The 18,471-nt window shown below is 40.7% G+C and overlaps 2 protein-coding genes across 2 annotated transcripts; both read left to right on the top strand.

Annotated features, from left to right (window-relative positions):
* Positions 1-1,078: 1,078 nt before the first annotated feature.
* cabp1b (calcium binding protein 1b) lies at positions 1,079-7,284 on the top strand (the record flags this gene model as incomplete). Its single annotated transcript, XM_083984196.1, has 7 exons — positions 1,079-1,120; positions 5,252-5,282; positions 5,363-5,506; positions 5,701-5,810; positions 6,108-6,182; positions 6,304-6,376; positions 7,259-7,284. The coding sequence occupies 7 exons, from the start codon at positions 1,079-1,081 to the stop codon at positions 7,282-7,284; spliced, it is 501 nt and encodes a 166-aa protein (XP_083840322.1).
* Positions 7,285-12,596: 5,312 nt separating this feature from the next.
* On the top strand, positions 12,597-17,389 carry gpat4 (glycerol-3-phosphate acyltransferase 4; the record flags this gene model as incomplete). Its single annotated transcript, XM_083984026.1, has 12 exons — positions 12,597-12,764; positions 13,900-13,969; positions 14,067-14,361; positions 14,462-14,536; positions 14,761-14,850; positions 15,141-15,234; positions 15,396-15,511; positions 16,321-16,376; positions 16,460-16,545; positions 16,632-16,760; positions 16,888-16,967; positions 17,251-17,389. The coding sequence occupies 12 exons, from the start codon at positions 12,597-12,599 to the stop codon at positions 17,387-17,389; spliced, it is 1,398 nt and encodes a 465-aa protein (XP_083840152.1).
* Between the last annotated feature and the right edge of the window lie 1,082 nt (positions 17,390-18,471).

Below are 18,471 nucleotides of genomic sequence, written 5' to 3' on the forward strand. Positions count from 1 at the left end.
AATTGCACGTGCTGGGTTTGCACTCTGGGTGGTTCAGCACCCATTGTCATTTCTTGCACATTTTTGGCTTTGATCTGAATCCAAGCCCTTCAAGCTTAACATGACTTTGTAATGCTCCTATGTCTGCGTGTGTGTGTGTGTGAGAGAGAGAGAGAGAGAGTGTGTGTGTGTGAAAGAGAGAGAGAGAGAGAGCACAGGCTGGATGCTGAGAGTAGAGTAGGGAGAGATATGGTAGAGTAGGGGGAAGAGAGAGCGTGTGTTATATTTTTAGCTCCACAGCCCCACATCCATGTGTGTTTAATCGAGTGTATATATGTGTGTGTGTGTGTGTGTATGTGTGCGCGTGTTTGGATTAGTGTCTCCAGCATCTTGCTCAGGGGAAGGTAATATGCTTGTCCGAACGCGCTTCTTCTGTCACATTCGCATAGATGGTTTAAAACTGTGGAGTGAGTGAGAGTGGGGTAGAGGGTGAGGGAAAAAGAGCAAGAGACAGACAGACGGACAGAGGGAGAGAGAGAGAAAGAGAGAGAAGGAGAGAGAGGGAAGAGGGTAGAGGGAGGGAGGGAGGGAGGGAGGAAAGACACTGTAGGAGAGAGGATGGAATGAATAAGCAATCTTGCTTTTTCTACTCCTGGCGCTTGCATCTCGCTCTGTTCACATGCATGCTTCCTCTCCCTCGCTTCATCTCTGTGTTCTTCTGATCTGTCCTTTGTTCTTGTTTACATATTTCCTCATTTGTCTCCCTCCCCTCGTACTTCCCGGCGTCCTTGCCTCTGGGTATACCTTCCTGCGCACTCCTCCGTCCTCTCTCCCTCCTCACCTCTTGTCCACCTCCTCAGATACCTCTGCTCCGCTCCCTTGCTCCCCGCTGCACCCCACCCCCCCTCCCCCAAATGTCCTCTTATATTAGTCAATGACCCACTGAACCCTCTTTTCCCTTTCTAATCACTCCTATTCCCATGCATGCCCGGAAACATATGCAAACACACATGCACACACGTGCACTTACACACAGGCACACAAACACAGACACAGTTAGAGAGAAAACATAAAACAAGACGGATTCTTTTTCCTTGCAATGGGCAACTCTGTAAAGTCGCTTAAAATTTTCACCAAGAAGGTAAGGTCCGCTCTGAGGTTTTTCTTTTGGCTGTGGTCTCCTTGAATCCTCCCTGCATGTTTGTCACATGGTGTTGTCCCCCGACCTGACTGAAGGATCTGACTGGACCTGGACTGATGATCTGACTGGGTTTGGGTTTTCAGACTGTACTCAGCTGTTACTCTGTGTTTTGTGTTGCCGGAGCCCCACATGGTGGGGGGGGGGGTAAATGAAGGGTTATAGTAATTGAGAATAATGTATACTATATGTATATTAATGCAGGGCTTTGTTGACTTCCTTTAAATCTCATTGCACTGCAGCATTAATAGGACTTTTGCAGCCTATTGTGTGTCTTTTTGGATATAAGTTCTCTGTGTTTTATCGATGCATGCCTCCATTCACCTGGAAACCCATCTCAGCCGTTCACGCAGGTCAGAGGAGCCGGTTGATGCGGCTCGCGCTTGACCTGTTGGCAGAGGTGAGGTCAGCGAATTTGGATCATCATGTCAGCAAACTTTAGAGTCAGTCAGATCACTCCAGCCGGAGGAAGATGCTACAAGTTACAAGCCTGCACCTGCGGGATGTTAAACCAGTCGGTGGAAAAATGTCGCAAACAGGTGTGTTTGTTTTTCCAGCTGTATCAGGCTCTGTCAGCTCTGTGCACCTCTGGCTTTGAGTGTTTCTGAGGACGACGGTGTGGATGCACAGTTGAGGGAGGACGTTCAGGATCTTTTTTCTTTCTTTTTTTTTCAAAACTCGAGATGACAAGAGTTGGTTCATATGATACATCTCTTACATCTGCTGTCCTTATTGTATGCTTCAGCAGACTCTCTGTAGCGGGCAGACAACCCCACAAATAGATTTCCCTTCACAGCAGCTGCACATCCTTGAGGAAGCACAATATCATCAAGCAACTGTTGATGCCATCTGTGCAAAATGGGATGGGGTGTTGGAGAAGTTCTTGCTTGACTACAGCCTTTCTCTCACACTGTTTTCTTTCTCTCTTTTTTTTTCCTTCTTTGGGTTATATAACTGCTAGCGCGTGGCTTCATAGTACTTTTTTCTGGCACAATATACCCGCAGACAGCCCTGCTCCATGCATCACTTGGTCAGATTACCCAGTGGGCATCCCGCTCCTGTGGTGGAGGCTGTAGGATTGCACGAACTGGCATTAGGACTGGCATGGCAACAGATGGAGTGTGAAGGTCATTTGTAGAGCATAAAATAGAGTTTGTTTATGCATGTAGTATACGCACGCATGTCCATTTTTCAGTCTGTACGCATGCCGATGTCTTAGGTTTGCTGTAATAACAGACACATCGACACTAGCTTACGTCTCAGGGATTTAAAGCAGCAGCAGAAATAATGCTTCCTGGGTAATTTGCTGTGACAGTGAGTCCACTCCACTTGCTTGTAGCAGGGATGGATGTTACATCGTGGTAATTGAAGACCTGACCAGTGAGAGGAGATGTTGCTAATTTAAACTCTGTATATCTGCTTGGCAAAAATGAGCAGCGGTAATCTCAGAGCATGAAAACAAGAGTCCATTTTCTCGTCATCTCCAGTGTTCTGCATTTAGCCTCATATTAGGCTGCCGCTTCTTCCAGTTCAGACATTAGTCAGAACAATGGCTGAACCCTGTCTGACTTTAGAGGAAGCATTTCTGTCCACTGGCAGCGAGTGATTGCCTGTTTTTAATTAACCTGTAGCTCGCTCTGTAATTGGGATGACTGTTGTCAGAGCAACTTTTGCCCCCTGGTTGATTTGCTAATTGGTGATTATAATTAAATGGTTGGCTAAACCTTTTGCCTTATCTTCTGAAAAACACCATTATTTTGCAATGCGCACATAAAAAAAAGCCTCATCCCTCTTGGAAAAAAATGAAAGTAACCATCGCCCCAGTGGAGTCATCAATCTTTTAGATTCCTTAACACCAGTGGACACTGTGTGAGTACTAGTGATGAGACGACTGCTAACACACCGAGGCTGTATCATTAGTGGGGATCATAATGCTGTCAGTTAAAAAGACAAACTGGCTATTTAAAGATGAATCTGGTTAATTACAACTTAGATCTCAATTTTCACTTGGTTATAAGAACACTGTACTCAAACACTGTGTTCAGGATTAAAGTCATGTCATCTCTGTATTAAATACTACTACTACAGTGGTTCCCAACCCTTTTCGGCTCGTGACCCCATTTTGACATCACAAATTCCTAGCGACCCCGCAATCATGCGCCAGCTCAGATATTTGTATATGCTGCATTTTATTTGAAATTGATTTATATTTGAGAAAGTGAGTATAGAATATAGTTGTTTAAGATTGTGTTTAATCATAATTTTAAAAAGAATAATAATTAGTTAAAAAAAATATAGTTTTATCAGTAATCCTTTTTTTATTTTTTTTTATCAATTACTAGACATTTCAGGTGACCCCATTTGAATTCCAGGAGACCCTGCGTGGGGTCCCGACCCCAAGGTTGAAAAACACTGTACTACTACTACGTATATTGTTTTTTCACCAAATAAAAACAGGCTGACCAGGGTTTTTTATATATATATATTTGTATTAAACATATGCCTACGTTTCTTGTCCCTTTCTGACAATCACTTTGGTAATTAAATCATTATCATTGGTAGGAAAATGTGACTGAGACAAACTGATTAAGGAGCAGTTCTATCAGGTGGTCAGGTCGAAAGGGTCATTGTGTTTTTGTTATGATGACATAATCTATTAGCAGCCGTATGGAGGCTTAGTGCTGCTGTGCAGGGCGGTGACCAACAGGACAGAGTCATAGATGGCATCAGTTGCTTGTGTCAGGATATATCACGCTTTCCTCTGACTGAGGTGCTTCCCCCCACCATGACTGACCTGACTGAACCCCTCCCCATGACTGACAGCCATGTGTCAGTCATTTGATTTTGAACCCCCCCCCCCTCCATCCCAAGTCCATGTTGGCTCCTTGTTCGCTCCGTGCTGCCTCAATCTGAGTCACAGTCTCTACCCCTGTCTTTGCCCCTGCTCCCATGTCTGGCCCCCCTGCCCCTCGGATGCTGCTCCAGGACCAGAAGAAGAACTACAAAGCAGTGCAGTCCTGTGAGGAGGGGGGCTCTGGGGGGGCCTATCTTGAGCCGCTAGTGGCCCTGGCCCAGAACGGAGCCAACATGCACAACGTACTGGGGCCTGCATGCATCTTTCTACGCAAGGGCTTCGCTGAGAGCCGGCAGGCTGTACGTAAGTCCAGACAATATCATGTGCATGCATGCCAAGAGAGAGAGAGACTAGCACACAATACAGTAACAGTACACATAATAAGTGAAACCTATTGTGAATGTATGCAGCAGTCACCTCTTACTGTAATGTCAGCACTTACAGCACGTTAAGAAGCGTGGTGGGAAAGAGAAGATGCTATATAGTCAATACGACAACTTTAAATCTTTATATTATGGATTCTTGTTGATAGCTAGAAAGCTGACTGCAAATGTGTGTGTGCGTGTTTGTGTGAGTGTGTGTGCGTGTGTGCTGCATGAGGCTGGATTACCCCTAAACATGTTGGACATTGCAGCAGGACAGAGGATTATTAAATCAGGGTTACGACAGTGGCAGAAATGTCCCTCACCTCTTTGTTTATCTCCAGCAGTGACAACACAGTCGGTCTCATGATTAAAAGAAAACAGGGATGTTGAAATCTTTGGTGAACACAATTTGTTGTTTGACTGACTACTGTATAAGCTCTCGGATGGTTGTTCTTAATGGGTGCAGTGGTTGAGATTGAGTCATTTTAGTTCAGTGGACTGGCAAATAAGAGTTATTGTTTACTCTGCACCTTTCCATTGTCTCTGTATATAGCCTACCTACATACTGGCAGAAATGCAAAAACATTTTATATCTATTTTGGGGGTATTGCAGAGTGCCAAGTATCTGCATGTCTTCCTGCCATCAGATCTTTCAGCAGGGGACGTCACCTCACTGATAAGCTCTTCCTCTCTGGCCGGAAGGAGACCTGCAGACTCTTGGCACTCTGTGGCACATAGCTTTTTTTTTTTTTTTTCTTAAAGCATCGTGTTGTGTAAGGAAAGCTGCAGATTGGCATGATATTTAAAAAGAAAAGCCGTATTTGGATCCTAACTTTACATTGTGCTCCTTCACAGGACCGAGAGCTGAGGCCAGAAGAAATGGATGGTATGTTACATTTTAAATAAAACTGTGTTAGATAAGTTATATGATTTAAACATCCATCTCGTATTCTCCCCTGCTCTCAGAGTTGCGTGAGGCCTTCAGGGAGTTTGACAAAGACAAAGATGGGTTTATTGGCTGTAAAGACCTGGGCAACTGCATGAGGACTATGGGCTACATGCCAACAGAGATGGAGCTGATAGAGCTGAGCCAGCAGATCAACATGAACTGTAAGTAAAGCTATATCCTTGTACATGTGTGTGTGTGCATGTCTATATGAATTATTTGCACTTTTACAACTTTAAAACTTTAGCTTGAGCGTCACCATTTATCAGACAGTACAAATAAAGTTTTGTCCACTTTTCGTGTCTCTAAACAAACCCCGAACATTAACCCAGCTTCCTGTTTCCCCTCTGTCCAACAGTGGGAGGGCATGTTGATTTTGAGGACTTTGTAGAACTCATGGGGCCCAAACTTCTGGCTGAAACTGCGGACATGATCGGGGTGAAAGAGCTGCGGGATGCATTCAAGGAGGTGAGGGATGATGGCATGAGGGAAAGAAGTGAAAAATAGCAAAAACATTTCCAAGCAGGTTCAAAGGAAGTTCAAAGATCAGTGTTCAAACTGATGAATTCATGTGACTGACTCACAAATTCATTATGTGTAGAGTTTATCTTGGCAGTTTTAACTTTATGACCATGCAACATTAACAGCAGATTAGGGATATATGAAAGAAAAGGAAAAGATAGTTTTAATTATTGAAATTTTTGATTCAATTTTAACCGTTGTGTTTCTATTGTGATAATTTGTCTCTGTTTTTCTTGATCTCAGTTCGACACAAATGGAGACGGTCAAATCAGTACAGCCGAACTTCGAGAAGCTATGAAAAAGCTTTTAGGACAACAGGTACAGATCTGTGCCCTCCTCTCTGAAAAGCTCTCTATCAGTGTGTCTGTCGTTCCCTTTTAAATGTGAATCTCATCCCGATTTAAACTCACTTTGATTCCTCCCAATCTCACCACTTCAGGTTGGACATAGAGATCTGGAGGACATCCTACGAGACATAGACCTCAACGGAGACGGACATGTAGACTTTGAAGGTAAAGGATGATATGCGATACATATACACAAGAACACTTTTTTACTTTCTACCACTTCCTCTCCTTTTTCCACACACATTTCAAATCCCAGCAAGGTGCTTGTCTGATATCCCAACACCATGCTGATAGTGAGGTGAGGGGATGAAGGCAGTAAGGTCTGTCTGTCAGATTAGGATTATGTCACCTCATAGATTACCCACTGAGGAAAAGATGCACGCAGCCTGTTAGGGATGGAAATATCGGAAAGTGCTGCTGTTCTCAGCACTGAAACTATTCTTACATTTAGTTTTACATTTCCTCTGTTTTATCACCCGTCTATGATTCTATTGATTGTAGTCCTGTACTTGTCGTCTTTACCCTATTTTGTACTCTGACTTGTTTTATCATCTTGTTTGCTTTTTGTTTGTTTGTTGTTTTTAGTTTAGAAGTTTAGCACACAGAGGTACATTTTAACTTTCATACATTTTAATTACTACACTATTCTTCGGTGCAATTTTGATACTACTTGCACATGTAATTAGTAGTTATTTTTGTAGAATGGTGTATGTTATGTGATGAGTGTGGGAATGTGTGTATTTTATGTTTTATCGACTCGGATGGAAAGCAGTCTGTGCTAAATCTGTTGCACCCATCTTCTCGTTTTTTTCCTTTTTAAAAATGAGTAATGCAATATTGTAACATCAGATCGAATCAAATCAAATGATGTTGAAGCAACATTTGGTCAAGCAAGATCAACAAAGAAAATGTACATGTAGAACCTGGTTTACATTTTAAAATAAATGTATCTTGCCTGGCATCAAATATTTGACTATAGATTCAAACTAAAGTAGGTCAGTGCACTAGCTACTATATGTGAAATCTGTCTTTTTCTTTCATCATCAGAATTTGTGCGGATGATGTCGCGATGAGTTTGTCGCACAGAGCCGAGATGTTGAAACAGAACGTGGATTCTCTGCCGTTATGGGAGCAATACGAGAGAGAGAAAGAGAAAGAGAGACTGGTGCAACACTACTGATGGATCTTGAACTTGTGAACTGTCAGAGAACAAGAGAACAAAAAACATATCAACCCTGCCCTGAAACTGCCACGCTGAAGCACAAAGGCTGACCACTAACAGTCAGGAGCAACACTGTTGATTATATGCTGCTGCTGTTCCTTAGAGCACAAAAAAACCAACAGCTGCATTTATGACTTTTACAAAGTATATTTTAAAAAAGCATATTTTTTTCCTTTAGTAACGACATTTCTAATGCTGATGTGGTTGTTGACCCAGATGTTTGAGCTATTTTGCTCACTTGACACTTTCCTACTGTTGTTAATTATAGTAGCAATTAAGAAAGACATATTTTCAACTACAGCAGTATGCCAGCAAACACCCCACAAATACGACACATTCCTTTATAATGCCGAGAAGCACAAATACAATATTGCAATATGGAAATATTTCATGTGATCCTGTCAACGCTGTGTGTTTGTGTTTTGTACATACTGTTGTTCCTCTCCACCCTGAACTGTAGAGTTACTATCTCCCTTGAGACTATTGTCCAACCCTGGTTAAGGCAAGCCAATATTTGTTTTGTAATTATGTGTAATGTAGCACTGATGCTGTTCTTCTGACATTAATAACATTATGCCTATCTTACTGTGATATATATATACATGTAATTTTCAGTGTGTGCATAAGATGAACAGACTCCTTTAACTGCAACATTTCTTGAGGCTACGTACAGTGGGTAGCTAATCTTGACTACTGTGATTGGCCATTTTAACTACAGTATGATTTACTAATTTTGCATTCGACACTTACAATACACTAAAAGCGCTTTTTGTTGAGTTTGACAGATCATCTACACCTTAATCACAGCGGTAGATGATCAACAGAGTGTTAAACTACAGATGAAATGCTTTAATTATTATCAAAGAGCTCTGTTAATTTGTATTTGTCTATTCGGAGTTTTGTGAGTCTACTGAATCCTCAAGTGATTTTCACTTTGGTATGTTTTCACTTTGAACTGAATACCTCAAAAATCGATCAAACAATAAACCTCATCCATGAATTGCCCCTAGCATAATATTGATTACCAGTTCTTTTTACTGTTTTACCTTCATTATCAATATTTGTAAAGAAGTGGTACTAGCTTCTTTATGAAAAAAGCCAAAGAAAGTTTATAAAAAAATTTAATTTGAGTCTCAGTGTGGTAAATGCAGTATGTTTTTAGGAATATGCTTCATTGGATTACATTGATTACACTGCTGGAAATGCCCTTTGATTCCTGGGGCAGCTAAATTATTATTGTTAATGAATGGACATGGGAGTATATGCATGCTCTGAGGTTAAGATATTCTTCTGAAAGGAAATCTTACTTTGTGATTTTATTTGTCTTAACTGTGTGAAACTATGCATGCTAGAAAACAACTGCAATTTGTAGCAGAACATATAAAAATAAAGGTTTTTATTGGAGAAAAACAGTGTGAATTTGGGTGTGTGCCTTCTTGTATTATGAATCTACATTAAGAGGGACTTCTACAGCATAACTTAATATGGTGACATCAACAAAACAGCATGTCAAAACATTAGCCAGGGTAAAGTAAAGTCGGAAATCAGATTCAGTACAAAAACATTAAACTGAGGAGGAGTTTGCTGGAAATTATTTGGAAAAGGGCCCAAGGAAACTAAAACTATAACGAAAAGGTTTAACTCACACACAGAAACTTTGAAACCAAGGAGACCAAAATAAAACATTTCAGAGTTGTTTACCAAAATTAAAAATCTGTTGAAATGTGAAGTGAGTCCATTACAAATTATGAATGGAGACAGATGTGATTTTAACATTTGAAAAAAAGAATCTGTACAAAGTTGTCATGAAATGTTCATGTTGTGAAGAACAAAGTGGGTGAAAGAATGGATGTAGCTACTTTCAGACAAAGTGGTCCAATAGTCCAGGGCCACATTTAAATACACTGAAATAAGTGATGAAGTGAATATGTAGCCTATGTATATTCACTCATGTTTATGAGTAATTTAATGCTAAACTAATCATGATATAAATTCATTGATGTGGCCTGCTGAATGTGGCCCTCGACCACCAGCATCTCAGCCCAAAACAAACGCTTCCTCTGCCACATCCACACAGCTAACCTCCTTCACTGTCTCAGTCACCAAGATATTATGTAGGAAGTTCAGTGAGAGCAGCCACTAAACATAGCCTGCACCAACCAGCACAACGAATAATCAGGAGAAGCAGCAAAAACAATCCAGCCACACACATTTAGCACAATGCAATAGCAGCAAGTTAGCCAAAGTTGACTAGCACGGTTCATCTGGTTAGCTATTAAAGTTACTTACACATGGACGAGGAGAAGGTAGTGCTGCTAGCCATGGTTAGTCCACCTGTGCTCTGGTGGTGTGGGGTCTTCCGTGGGGACATATAAATATAGTAGTAGTATAGTAATTTGCAGGTTCCCAAGTTTATGTGGTTTTATGAGTGGTTCCCTCAGTTACCTGTGAATACCTGTACCGGTAGAGGGGGCGGGGCGAGGTGAGCAGTGGCTTATTTGCTTATTTTAAAGGGACAGGCACTGAAACCTCCCGTTATCAACAGGGCCTTTTTTTTCTATTTCTTTCTTTCTTTCTTTTTTTTCTTTCTTTTTTTTTTAAATATATGAAGATCTTACTAATCAATAATATTAATGTTGTTGGTCCTCCTAATGTGTATTGGCCATTTAAATACTAAAATCAAATTCAGGTCTAAAATAATATTGTCTAGCTGCTTTTGTTATGATAGACACAAACACATCATTTGATTGATTAACTTATCAACTGCATAGCTTACTTCTCCAATTTTCTCCATGTCTGGTGTCCATCTTTTATCCTGGTGTGTATATGTGTCCATAGGCAATGGTTAGTGCCAGTTCAAATTCCCTTGTTCATCAGCCTCCTCCAGTGCAGCTACTTGAGGACCCCCTCTGAAGACCTCCCTTGGGCCAATATTTAAGTGCACAAACACTGAGAAAGGACTTTTCAGTAGGATAGAGACTATGAGTTAACTTCAAATGACAAACAATCATAGATGGATTTTAACAAGAAAATATTTGTTAAAACTCTTTGTGGAAAGTTCAATAAAACCAGCATCATGTTTGAATGTATTACTTAATGATCTGCTGATACCACTGCCCACTGCCTAATTAACCGCCAACAGTTGAATAAGTAGAGTACCGGCACTTATTTTTTCCCACTTAAAGCACTGTCCTTGGGGTATTTTGACCAAAGCATGTCAGACACAGACATGTCTGGTAACTATTTTAGTTTGTGGAAAAGAGGCATAATACAGTATGTCTTCTTTAATGGAGTTGAAAGGTGCCTCCACCTGCACAGCAGGGTGGCGTGGGGAGGCCAACGTTTTATCAAGGGGGTGGATGGATGGTTGCTAGCACTAAAGCCCCATAATAAAGAGCAAAATTACCCCACTTTATTTGAAGAAACAAACAATTATTCATTTGCATTGATACAACAGTCAATAACTTAATTTTGAACGAATTACCATTGATAGACACTTTTCAGTTAAGGCATCTGATTTTTACAAATGTCAACAAAAATAGATTTGCCAATAAATAAAGATACAAAATAATGTCTGATTAATATTCTTACAAGAAGAAAATAAAAAAAACATTTGAAAACAGATTATTTTGATAAAGAGCTGGTTTTCTCGTGTCCCATGCTTTCCCCTGGTAACTTGCTAGTTTAGAAACAAAAAAATAAGTAATAAAAAATAGTAAAAGAGTATCTTTTTTATTTTATTCAAAACTTTGTTTCACATTACAAAACAGTTTTTCAAAATAATATGCAATATATAAAGCACTTTTTAGTAAAAGAGTATCTTTGAGTGACGATAGGAGCAGTAACTTATGACGTCCTCCCTGCCCACAGCGCAGTGACATCAGTCCTCAGTGGACACCTGTTGCCATGACAACTCTCTGCTGTCTCTCTCTGCGTCGGACCTTTGGTCAAACAAACCCGGTCAAACCCGACACCAGTGTGTCAGTCGGAGCTCCCTGTCCTCCGGCCTTCACTGTCCAGATGGGAAGAAAACACCTCACCGTCTGTCAGCTCAGCCCTCCACCGACACAGGAGGATTACACAGTTAATAGCGTCAAATCCGGAGGAAGGTAGGAGCTGCTAGCTTCGCTGGCTAACACACAGTTAGCCTTTAGCTGGGCGTCAAAGTGAGTGTCCTCCTGTTAGCAGCTCACTTTTACTTTTAAAAAGTTAGCATGATGTCAACCAAACTTGTCAACACGTCCTAATAACACTCAGCACGTGTCGTGAAGGTTTTATTCCTGAAGAAGAGAAGAGACGTGAGAGATGGAGGTGTCCCGTGACAGGATGCTCACTCAGGTGATGTAGCACAACAAGACCTGGCAACGTCATATAATAACATGAAGCTAAAACATTGTAGATAACTGTTTATACTGCTTATATCCCTATGCATAACTATTATTTTTGATCTGATAAGGTTTATGTGACATTTCATGGAGCACCTGTCTGATGTTCTTGTTGTACAAATCCTTTTCAATAAAGTTCATTGAGAGGGAAAAAAAGTTGTTTGTAGATAACAGTAAATCTACACAGAGGCCTCTCACTATTACTTAATCAACTCTGAGAGACATTTGAACTATATAATATAATATAACACAATTTGATATAAATCGTAAAATAGCGTTGTTTCTGACAAGGCAGTTGCTGTCAACTTACAATTGAAAGCAGCAGACATGTCCTCATTGTTGAGAAGCTACAATAAGTCTTACTCATGCCGTCAGTGAGTACAAAGCTGAAATCAAGTCAAATTAGACAGTTTGAACAAGTCTCCACTCAGTAATAGAATAAGAGAGGGGCACTGAGTATGAACCAATATATCTGTTTGAACGTGTAGGTCAGTAGTACTAGTTGCACATGATCTTATAGTGATCTATCAGTGATAATAGGTGGCTGAAAACCATATCCGGAAAGTATGATATTGTCTGTAAAATAATCAAAGTAATGAAAGAGAGCATAAGGATTGTAAAGTTTGCAGTTTTGCTGCCTGATGTTGATATTTTGTGCTGTCTCTGCCCAACACAGACAATGAACATCTCCTGATCCACGTGTAGCAGACGGAGTCTTCGGGTCTGTTTGAAGACTTCCGTGTTACAGTGCGGTGTGCGCTCTCCTTCTCTGTGTAGCATGACTTGGTTTACACTTCCTGTTGACAACCTGCTGTGCAGGTGTCTCGGCATCTCCATCACTGTGTGCTTCACCCTGCTGTTTGTCTTCATAATTGTGCCAGCTGTCCTCGGAGTTTCTTTTGGTGTGCGCAGGCTGTACATGAGGACACTTCTCAACATCTTTGAGGTGAGTTGGGTGTCTATGTAATGTCAAACATCAGTAGAAGATTATGAAATCCACTGTATTTGTATCTGTTTATTACTGAACCAAGGTTTTAGTCAATTGAAAAGGTTATTCATTTATTGATTACACATCATACAACACATTGGATCAAATAGGTATCTTACACTATCTCTAGATTTCTACAGTAATATATATTATTTCCCTTAGAGTTATTTGTGAATTAGGAACACATTTTTTGAAGTGTTTATCTCGCTTACTGGATTAAAAAAACACGCCATGCTGGACGGGACCCCTGGGAAGTCCCAGCTCAGAGAGAGACAGTTAAAAGCACAGAACATGCTTGCATCTGTTTCCTCAGGGACTTAAGCTTTGGGACAGACCCCTGGAAAGAACAGGCTTTTAGCCGTGGGACTACCATCTGAGGTGGTAGATACTGCAGGGAGCTCTGAATCCTGGGAAGGATTTTTTAAAAGAGATTATTTCTGCAGCACTTGCAAAATGTTTTCACACTTTCCCAACAGAGTTGAAGGCAGTTGTCATAATCCAGTTGTTTTGCCCTTGGAATTGATTGTCAGGACTCAGGATAAAGTCCCGTTTGAGGCCCTGGAGCTGGTCAGTCTGAAGCGGCTGTCGGTGCTGTTTACGTTTGGCGCACACACCGAGTGATGGTTCTTTAAACGTCCTCGCTCCAGGTTTAGGTGGCACAAAGCTCTGATCCATCAAAATTGTGACCCATTTATGCTTGAGTAAGTCAGACAAAGGATAGAGGGTTCAAAGTGTTGAATGTTTCTATAATTTCTCTGTGTTGTTTTCTCAGCTGCAAGCTTCTCAGAAAAAGATGTTTTCCCTAAATCTCTCTTCTGCAGAGCTGTAGTCTCTACGGATCATGTTGCCTAATTTTATCACTTTGATCATATCTATTGTGCCCATATTCTCTTGGAATCATCAACCTTGATTGTAATTTGGAGGAAATTATCTTTATTCCTGCTCGTGCAACTTCCTATATCAGTATGTCAATCTTTAATTCTTGCTCTTATGTTGCTGTGTGTTTAACATGACTGTAAACATAGAAACTAACACTGAATTATTCAAATCCTCTAATCTAATCAACTGTTCTTGCTGTTTTTTTCCCCTGAAGTGGGCAATGCTACGAATGGAGATGGGAGCAAGGGAAAAGAATCAGGAACTCTATAAACCATATAGCAGCGGTAATAATGTTATCAGCCACAAATACCTATTGTACATGTAAAATGTCTGCATTTTTATCTAAATGCACGTCTTCTTTTCTTTTCATTCTCATTGAAGGTATCATAGCTAAAGAACCGTCGTCTTTGCAGCAGGAGATCCAGGAGCTCCGTGGTTCAGCCGGCTGTCTGCGCTCGGAGCCGGAGTTTGAGATGGCCGACATCTTCTACTTCTGCCGCAGAGGCGTGGAGAGCATCGTGGACGACGAGGTGACTAAGCGCTTTTCAGCCCAGGAACTGGAGAGCTGGAACTTGCTGACTCGGAGCAACTACAACTTCCGGCACATAAGTCTGCGGCTCACCGTCCTGTGGGGTCTGGGGGTCCTCATCCGGTATGGAGTCCTGCTGCCGCTTAGGTCAGAGCAGCACACAGGCAGGTTCATCTCAGAGTACAATAGCTGTGAATGAACTGCTGCGGTCTGTAGTCAGCAGTTTGTTTTTTCTTTTTTCCTGCAGGGTTACTCTGGCAGCCACTGGAATAGGTTTGCTCCTAGTCCTGACTACTTTGGTGGGCTTTTTGCCAAATAGAGAGTAAGTTCAACCCAGTTCACATAATAAGTATATATGTAAAGTTAGGACTCTTAAATCCAGCATTACCTGTGCAATCATATAGATAGCACCAGATATATTTTAGCCAGACCTTGAAGTGTGCATCAGTGCAGGAGGGAGTGCAGTGATGGTGACATAATAATAATAATGACATAATAGATAGATTAATACTTTTTTTTATAAATTCCCTAATGCTGTATCTTCAGGTTGAGGTCCTACCTGGGTGAGAAGGTTCATCTGATGTGTTACCGCATCTGTGTAAGAGCTCTCACAGCGATCATCACCTATCATAACAGGTACAAGATTTAATAATAAGCAACATCATCTCAAAGTTTAATTTATTGTATTACATTTATCAGCATTTAATTATGATGACTTACAGTACACACATGTGGTGGAATCATGTTTTTTGATGAGAGGACAACTTTGTGTAAATGTCTCCTCTTCAAATAATAGAATCAAAACTTACAGAATTCAAAATTTGATCCATTTATTTATTTTTCTACATATAGTGATGTTGTTTTTCTATGACATGGTTGTGTGGAAGTTGTGTATCAGTGTCTCTGATAAATGTGTTAATTTGCAGCGAGAACAAACCACAGAATGGCGGGATCTGTGTGGCCAATCATACAACACCAATTGATGTCATCATCCTGGCCAATGATGGCTGCTACTCTATGGTACAGAAGTTTGTGTCTCTTTATGCACTGTGTTTCTATCAGCCTGTGTGTTCAGTCTTCATAAGGCTGAAAGCTTTTGAAAAACTTTACAGTTTTTATTGTATTACAGATGTGTACAGATGTTGTTTTTGAGCTGAGTTTAAGTTGAACTTGTCTCTCAGGTTGGTCAGGTGCATGGAGGGTTGATGGGAATGGTCCAGAGAGCCATGGTGAAGTCTTCTCCTCACATCTGGTTTGATAGATCAGAAGTCAAAGACAGACATCTAGTGGCCAAAAGGTAACACTGCATCGTCCGAGCTCCTGCCCATTGATCAGCAGCACTGCTGAGCAGCCAATAACCATCCTCATGATATTCATTAGAATAAGCAATAAGATTGATGGTAACCAGTGTTTTACAGTGGATCATATTGTTCCATGGTCCTGTGATTCACCTCCATATATCTTGTAATGATAAGGTGAAGTTTTCTTAATAAAGTTCATGGCTAAAAGTATTTTCACAAAGATCAAGTTTATCATCAATAGATTTTATGGTGACACAATGTCATACATACGTGCTACTGACTTATGCTAAATATACACATATTGTACAGTATTTATAACAATACCATATATGGTGCATGATCCAACAATCCAACAATGTTCCACTATGATAAACAGAATGACCATTAAAGGGATAATTGAACATTTTGGCAAATTTGCCTATCGTCATAATCACTATAGTAACAGGAGTAGGTTCATTACCTTTAATTATCAGCGTATGTTGTTTTGAGATCCGTGGGGCAGAGACACGAGCTGCTCAGTGAACACAATGGAGGTGAATGGTACCGGCCCCCTGTCCCTCAAAAAAAACGTCATACAATTCAACACTCCAAAACGCTCTCGTGGACAAGCTGTGACCTGCACATTCGCCACGCTATGAAATAATTGTACCAACTGCACTAACCAAGCTTTGTTTTAAAGAAAATAAAAAATACAGTATTCTTTATTGCTACACAGTTAACAGCATTTTATTCTTTTTACTACAGTATAGAAATAGCTACAGTTTTGTAAAACATTTTGGTGGATGTATCTGCTTTGTCGTTTCAGGCTTGGTGATCATGTTGCTGACAAAACCAAACAGCCGATTCTTATTTTTCCTGAGGGTGTGTATCTTAATGTTGCAGAGTTAAAACAACACTTTTTTGTTCAGCATTGCTAAAAGATTTTCACACTGTGTCATCATCAGGCACTTGCATCAATAACACATCAGTGATGATGTTCAAAAAGGGCAGTTTCGAGATCGGCTGCACTGTCTACCCAGTCGCCATTAAGGTAGGAACTTTTCCCTCCTTTCAAATCATTTTACTTTTACCTACAGACCTTGACCTCTTATGACCTTACTTCCACCTTCCTTCCAGTATGACCCTCGGTTCGGAGATGCTTTCTGGAACAGCAGCAAGTTTGGCATGGTGAATTATCTGTTGAGGATGATGAGCAGCTGGGCCATTGTGTGCAGTGTTTGGTATCTGCCACCTATGAACAGAGAGGTGAGACTACATCACAACAAAATCACTGACAGAAATTTTAGATAAGCTGTTTTTTCTATTCTATCTACTGGAGGACTGTCTCCACCTTTTCTCAGCCTTTTCTTTTTTTTTTTTTGTCCTTGTCTAGGAATGGGAGGACGCAGCGCAGTTTGCCAACAGAGTGAAAGCGGCCATAGCTGCACAAGGAGGCTTAGTGGATCTCATCTGGTGAGTCATTGTTGTATCTAAATGTCATAATATATCAGTCAAATTATAGGTGCTAATGGCTGTTAAAAAACGGGAAGGTTGCCAGTGGCATGAAACAGACGCTGATTCACAAAACACATTGTTAATAGCCTTTCAGCTTTGACAGGAATTGTGCATTATTAAACCCTGAAGCTAATTCAGGAAGGCAACCCAGGTTATCCCCCTCAGGGTATTTGGAAAAGGTAACTAATAACACAGACTGAAGTGTGTGTGATTTAGGTGTTTTTTTTCCCTGTGTTCTCAGGGATGGAGGGCTGAAACGTGCAAAAGTGAAAGATGCTTTTAAAGAAGAGCAGCAGAAACTCTACAGCAAAGTCCTGGTGGGTGAACAGGACCAGGACGACCAGAGCGACAAAAGACATTTAGAGGACAAAAACAACTGAGAATGAAGCAAACAACAACAAGGACACAATGAATGTATGACATATTTTCATTGTACGTGATCAAAACATTTATTTTTACCAGGCTGTCAACCAAAGAAAAATATTTTGTAGTGTGTTTTTGTTTTGATATTTATGTTTTTATCATATTTATGTAATGTCTTGTACGTTGTGAAATTATATTTATGATTAAATTATGTGGACTTTTTGTGAATGATGAAAACCTCAGTCATTATTTAAGGTAATCCCAGCAGAGCTATTCAGAAAGCTGCAGCTATTTTAAGCATCTAGTAGTACTACAGGACATTACGACATTACGTCACCAGTCAGACAGACTCCCTGGCAGTGCCAACACTTGTGCGTCACTTTTCTTAGGGTTAAGTGGCTCAATGATCTATATGTGTCTTTACCTTTTAATCTTCACTGGCATCATTAATCAGAGATGGAGAGATCAGACACTTTCAGACTTTGTACTTTGTATAAGACAGGACAATAGAGGGTTTCAGTTTGTTTGTGTCAAGTTTTTTCTGTAGAGAATGTGAGATTCGAGGTGATGTAAAGTAACTCCACCAGAAATTGTGCTTCTTACATGTTCCTTTTTTAAACAGCAGGAGTCAGTGTTCAGACATGGACCACCCTGCATATTGAGACAGGAGACCATTTAACTCCACAGTAAACAAATCAATGCACAGACTGATTCAGGCAGCTGTATTTTAGAAATAATAATAATAATGATAATAATAACATACCCACATATTGAACAGAGAGGGAATCAATTCTGGAAAGGTTGCCAGTCCATTAAAGGACTAAAGCAGACACAAACAAACACACTGTCCTTCGGTCCATCTGATCTGCAGGTGGAGGGAAACGGATACAGAGACAGTGGAGCCGCGGCCTGATTAACATTCAAACTGGAGCTGCGTGGTGAAACTGAATCCAACCATATGAACCCTATCAGCTGTCACAGGCCTGTCAGGTATCCCATCCTCTCCTTCTCTCTCTCCGCGTCACTGAGGATTATCAGAGCAGAGCGGTCTTGTGCTTCCTTCCAGACAGCCCTGGGACTGCTGATTATCACTGAGCAT

The sequence above is a fragment of the Trachurus trachurus genome (genome assembly GCF_905171665.1).
Source record: "Trachurus trachurus genome assembly, chromosome: 12".
In the NCBI taxonomy this organism is placed as follows: Eukaryota; Metazoa; Chordata; class Actinopteri; order Carangiformes; family Carangidae; genus Trachurus; species Trachurus trachurus.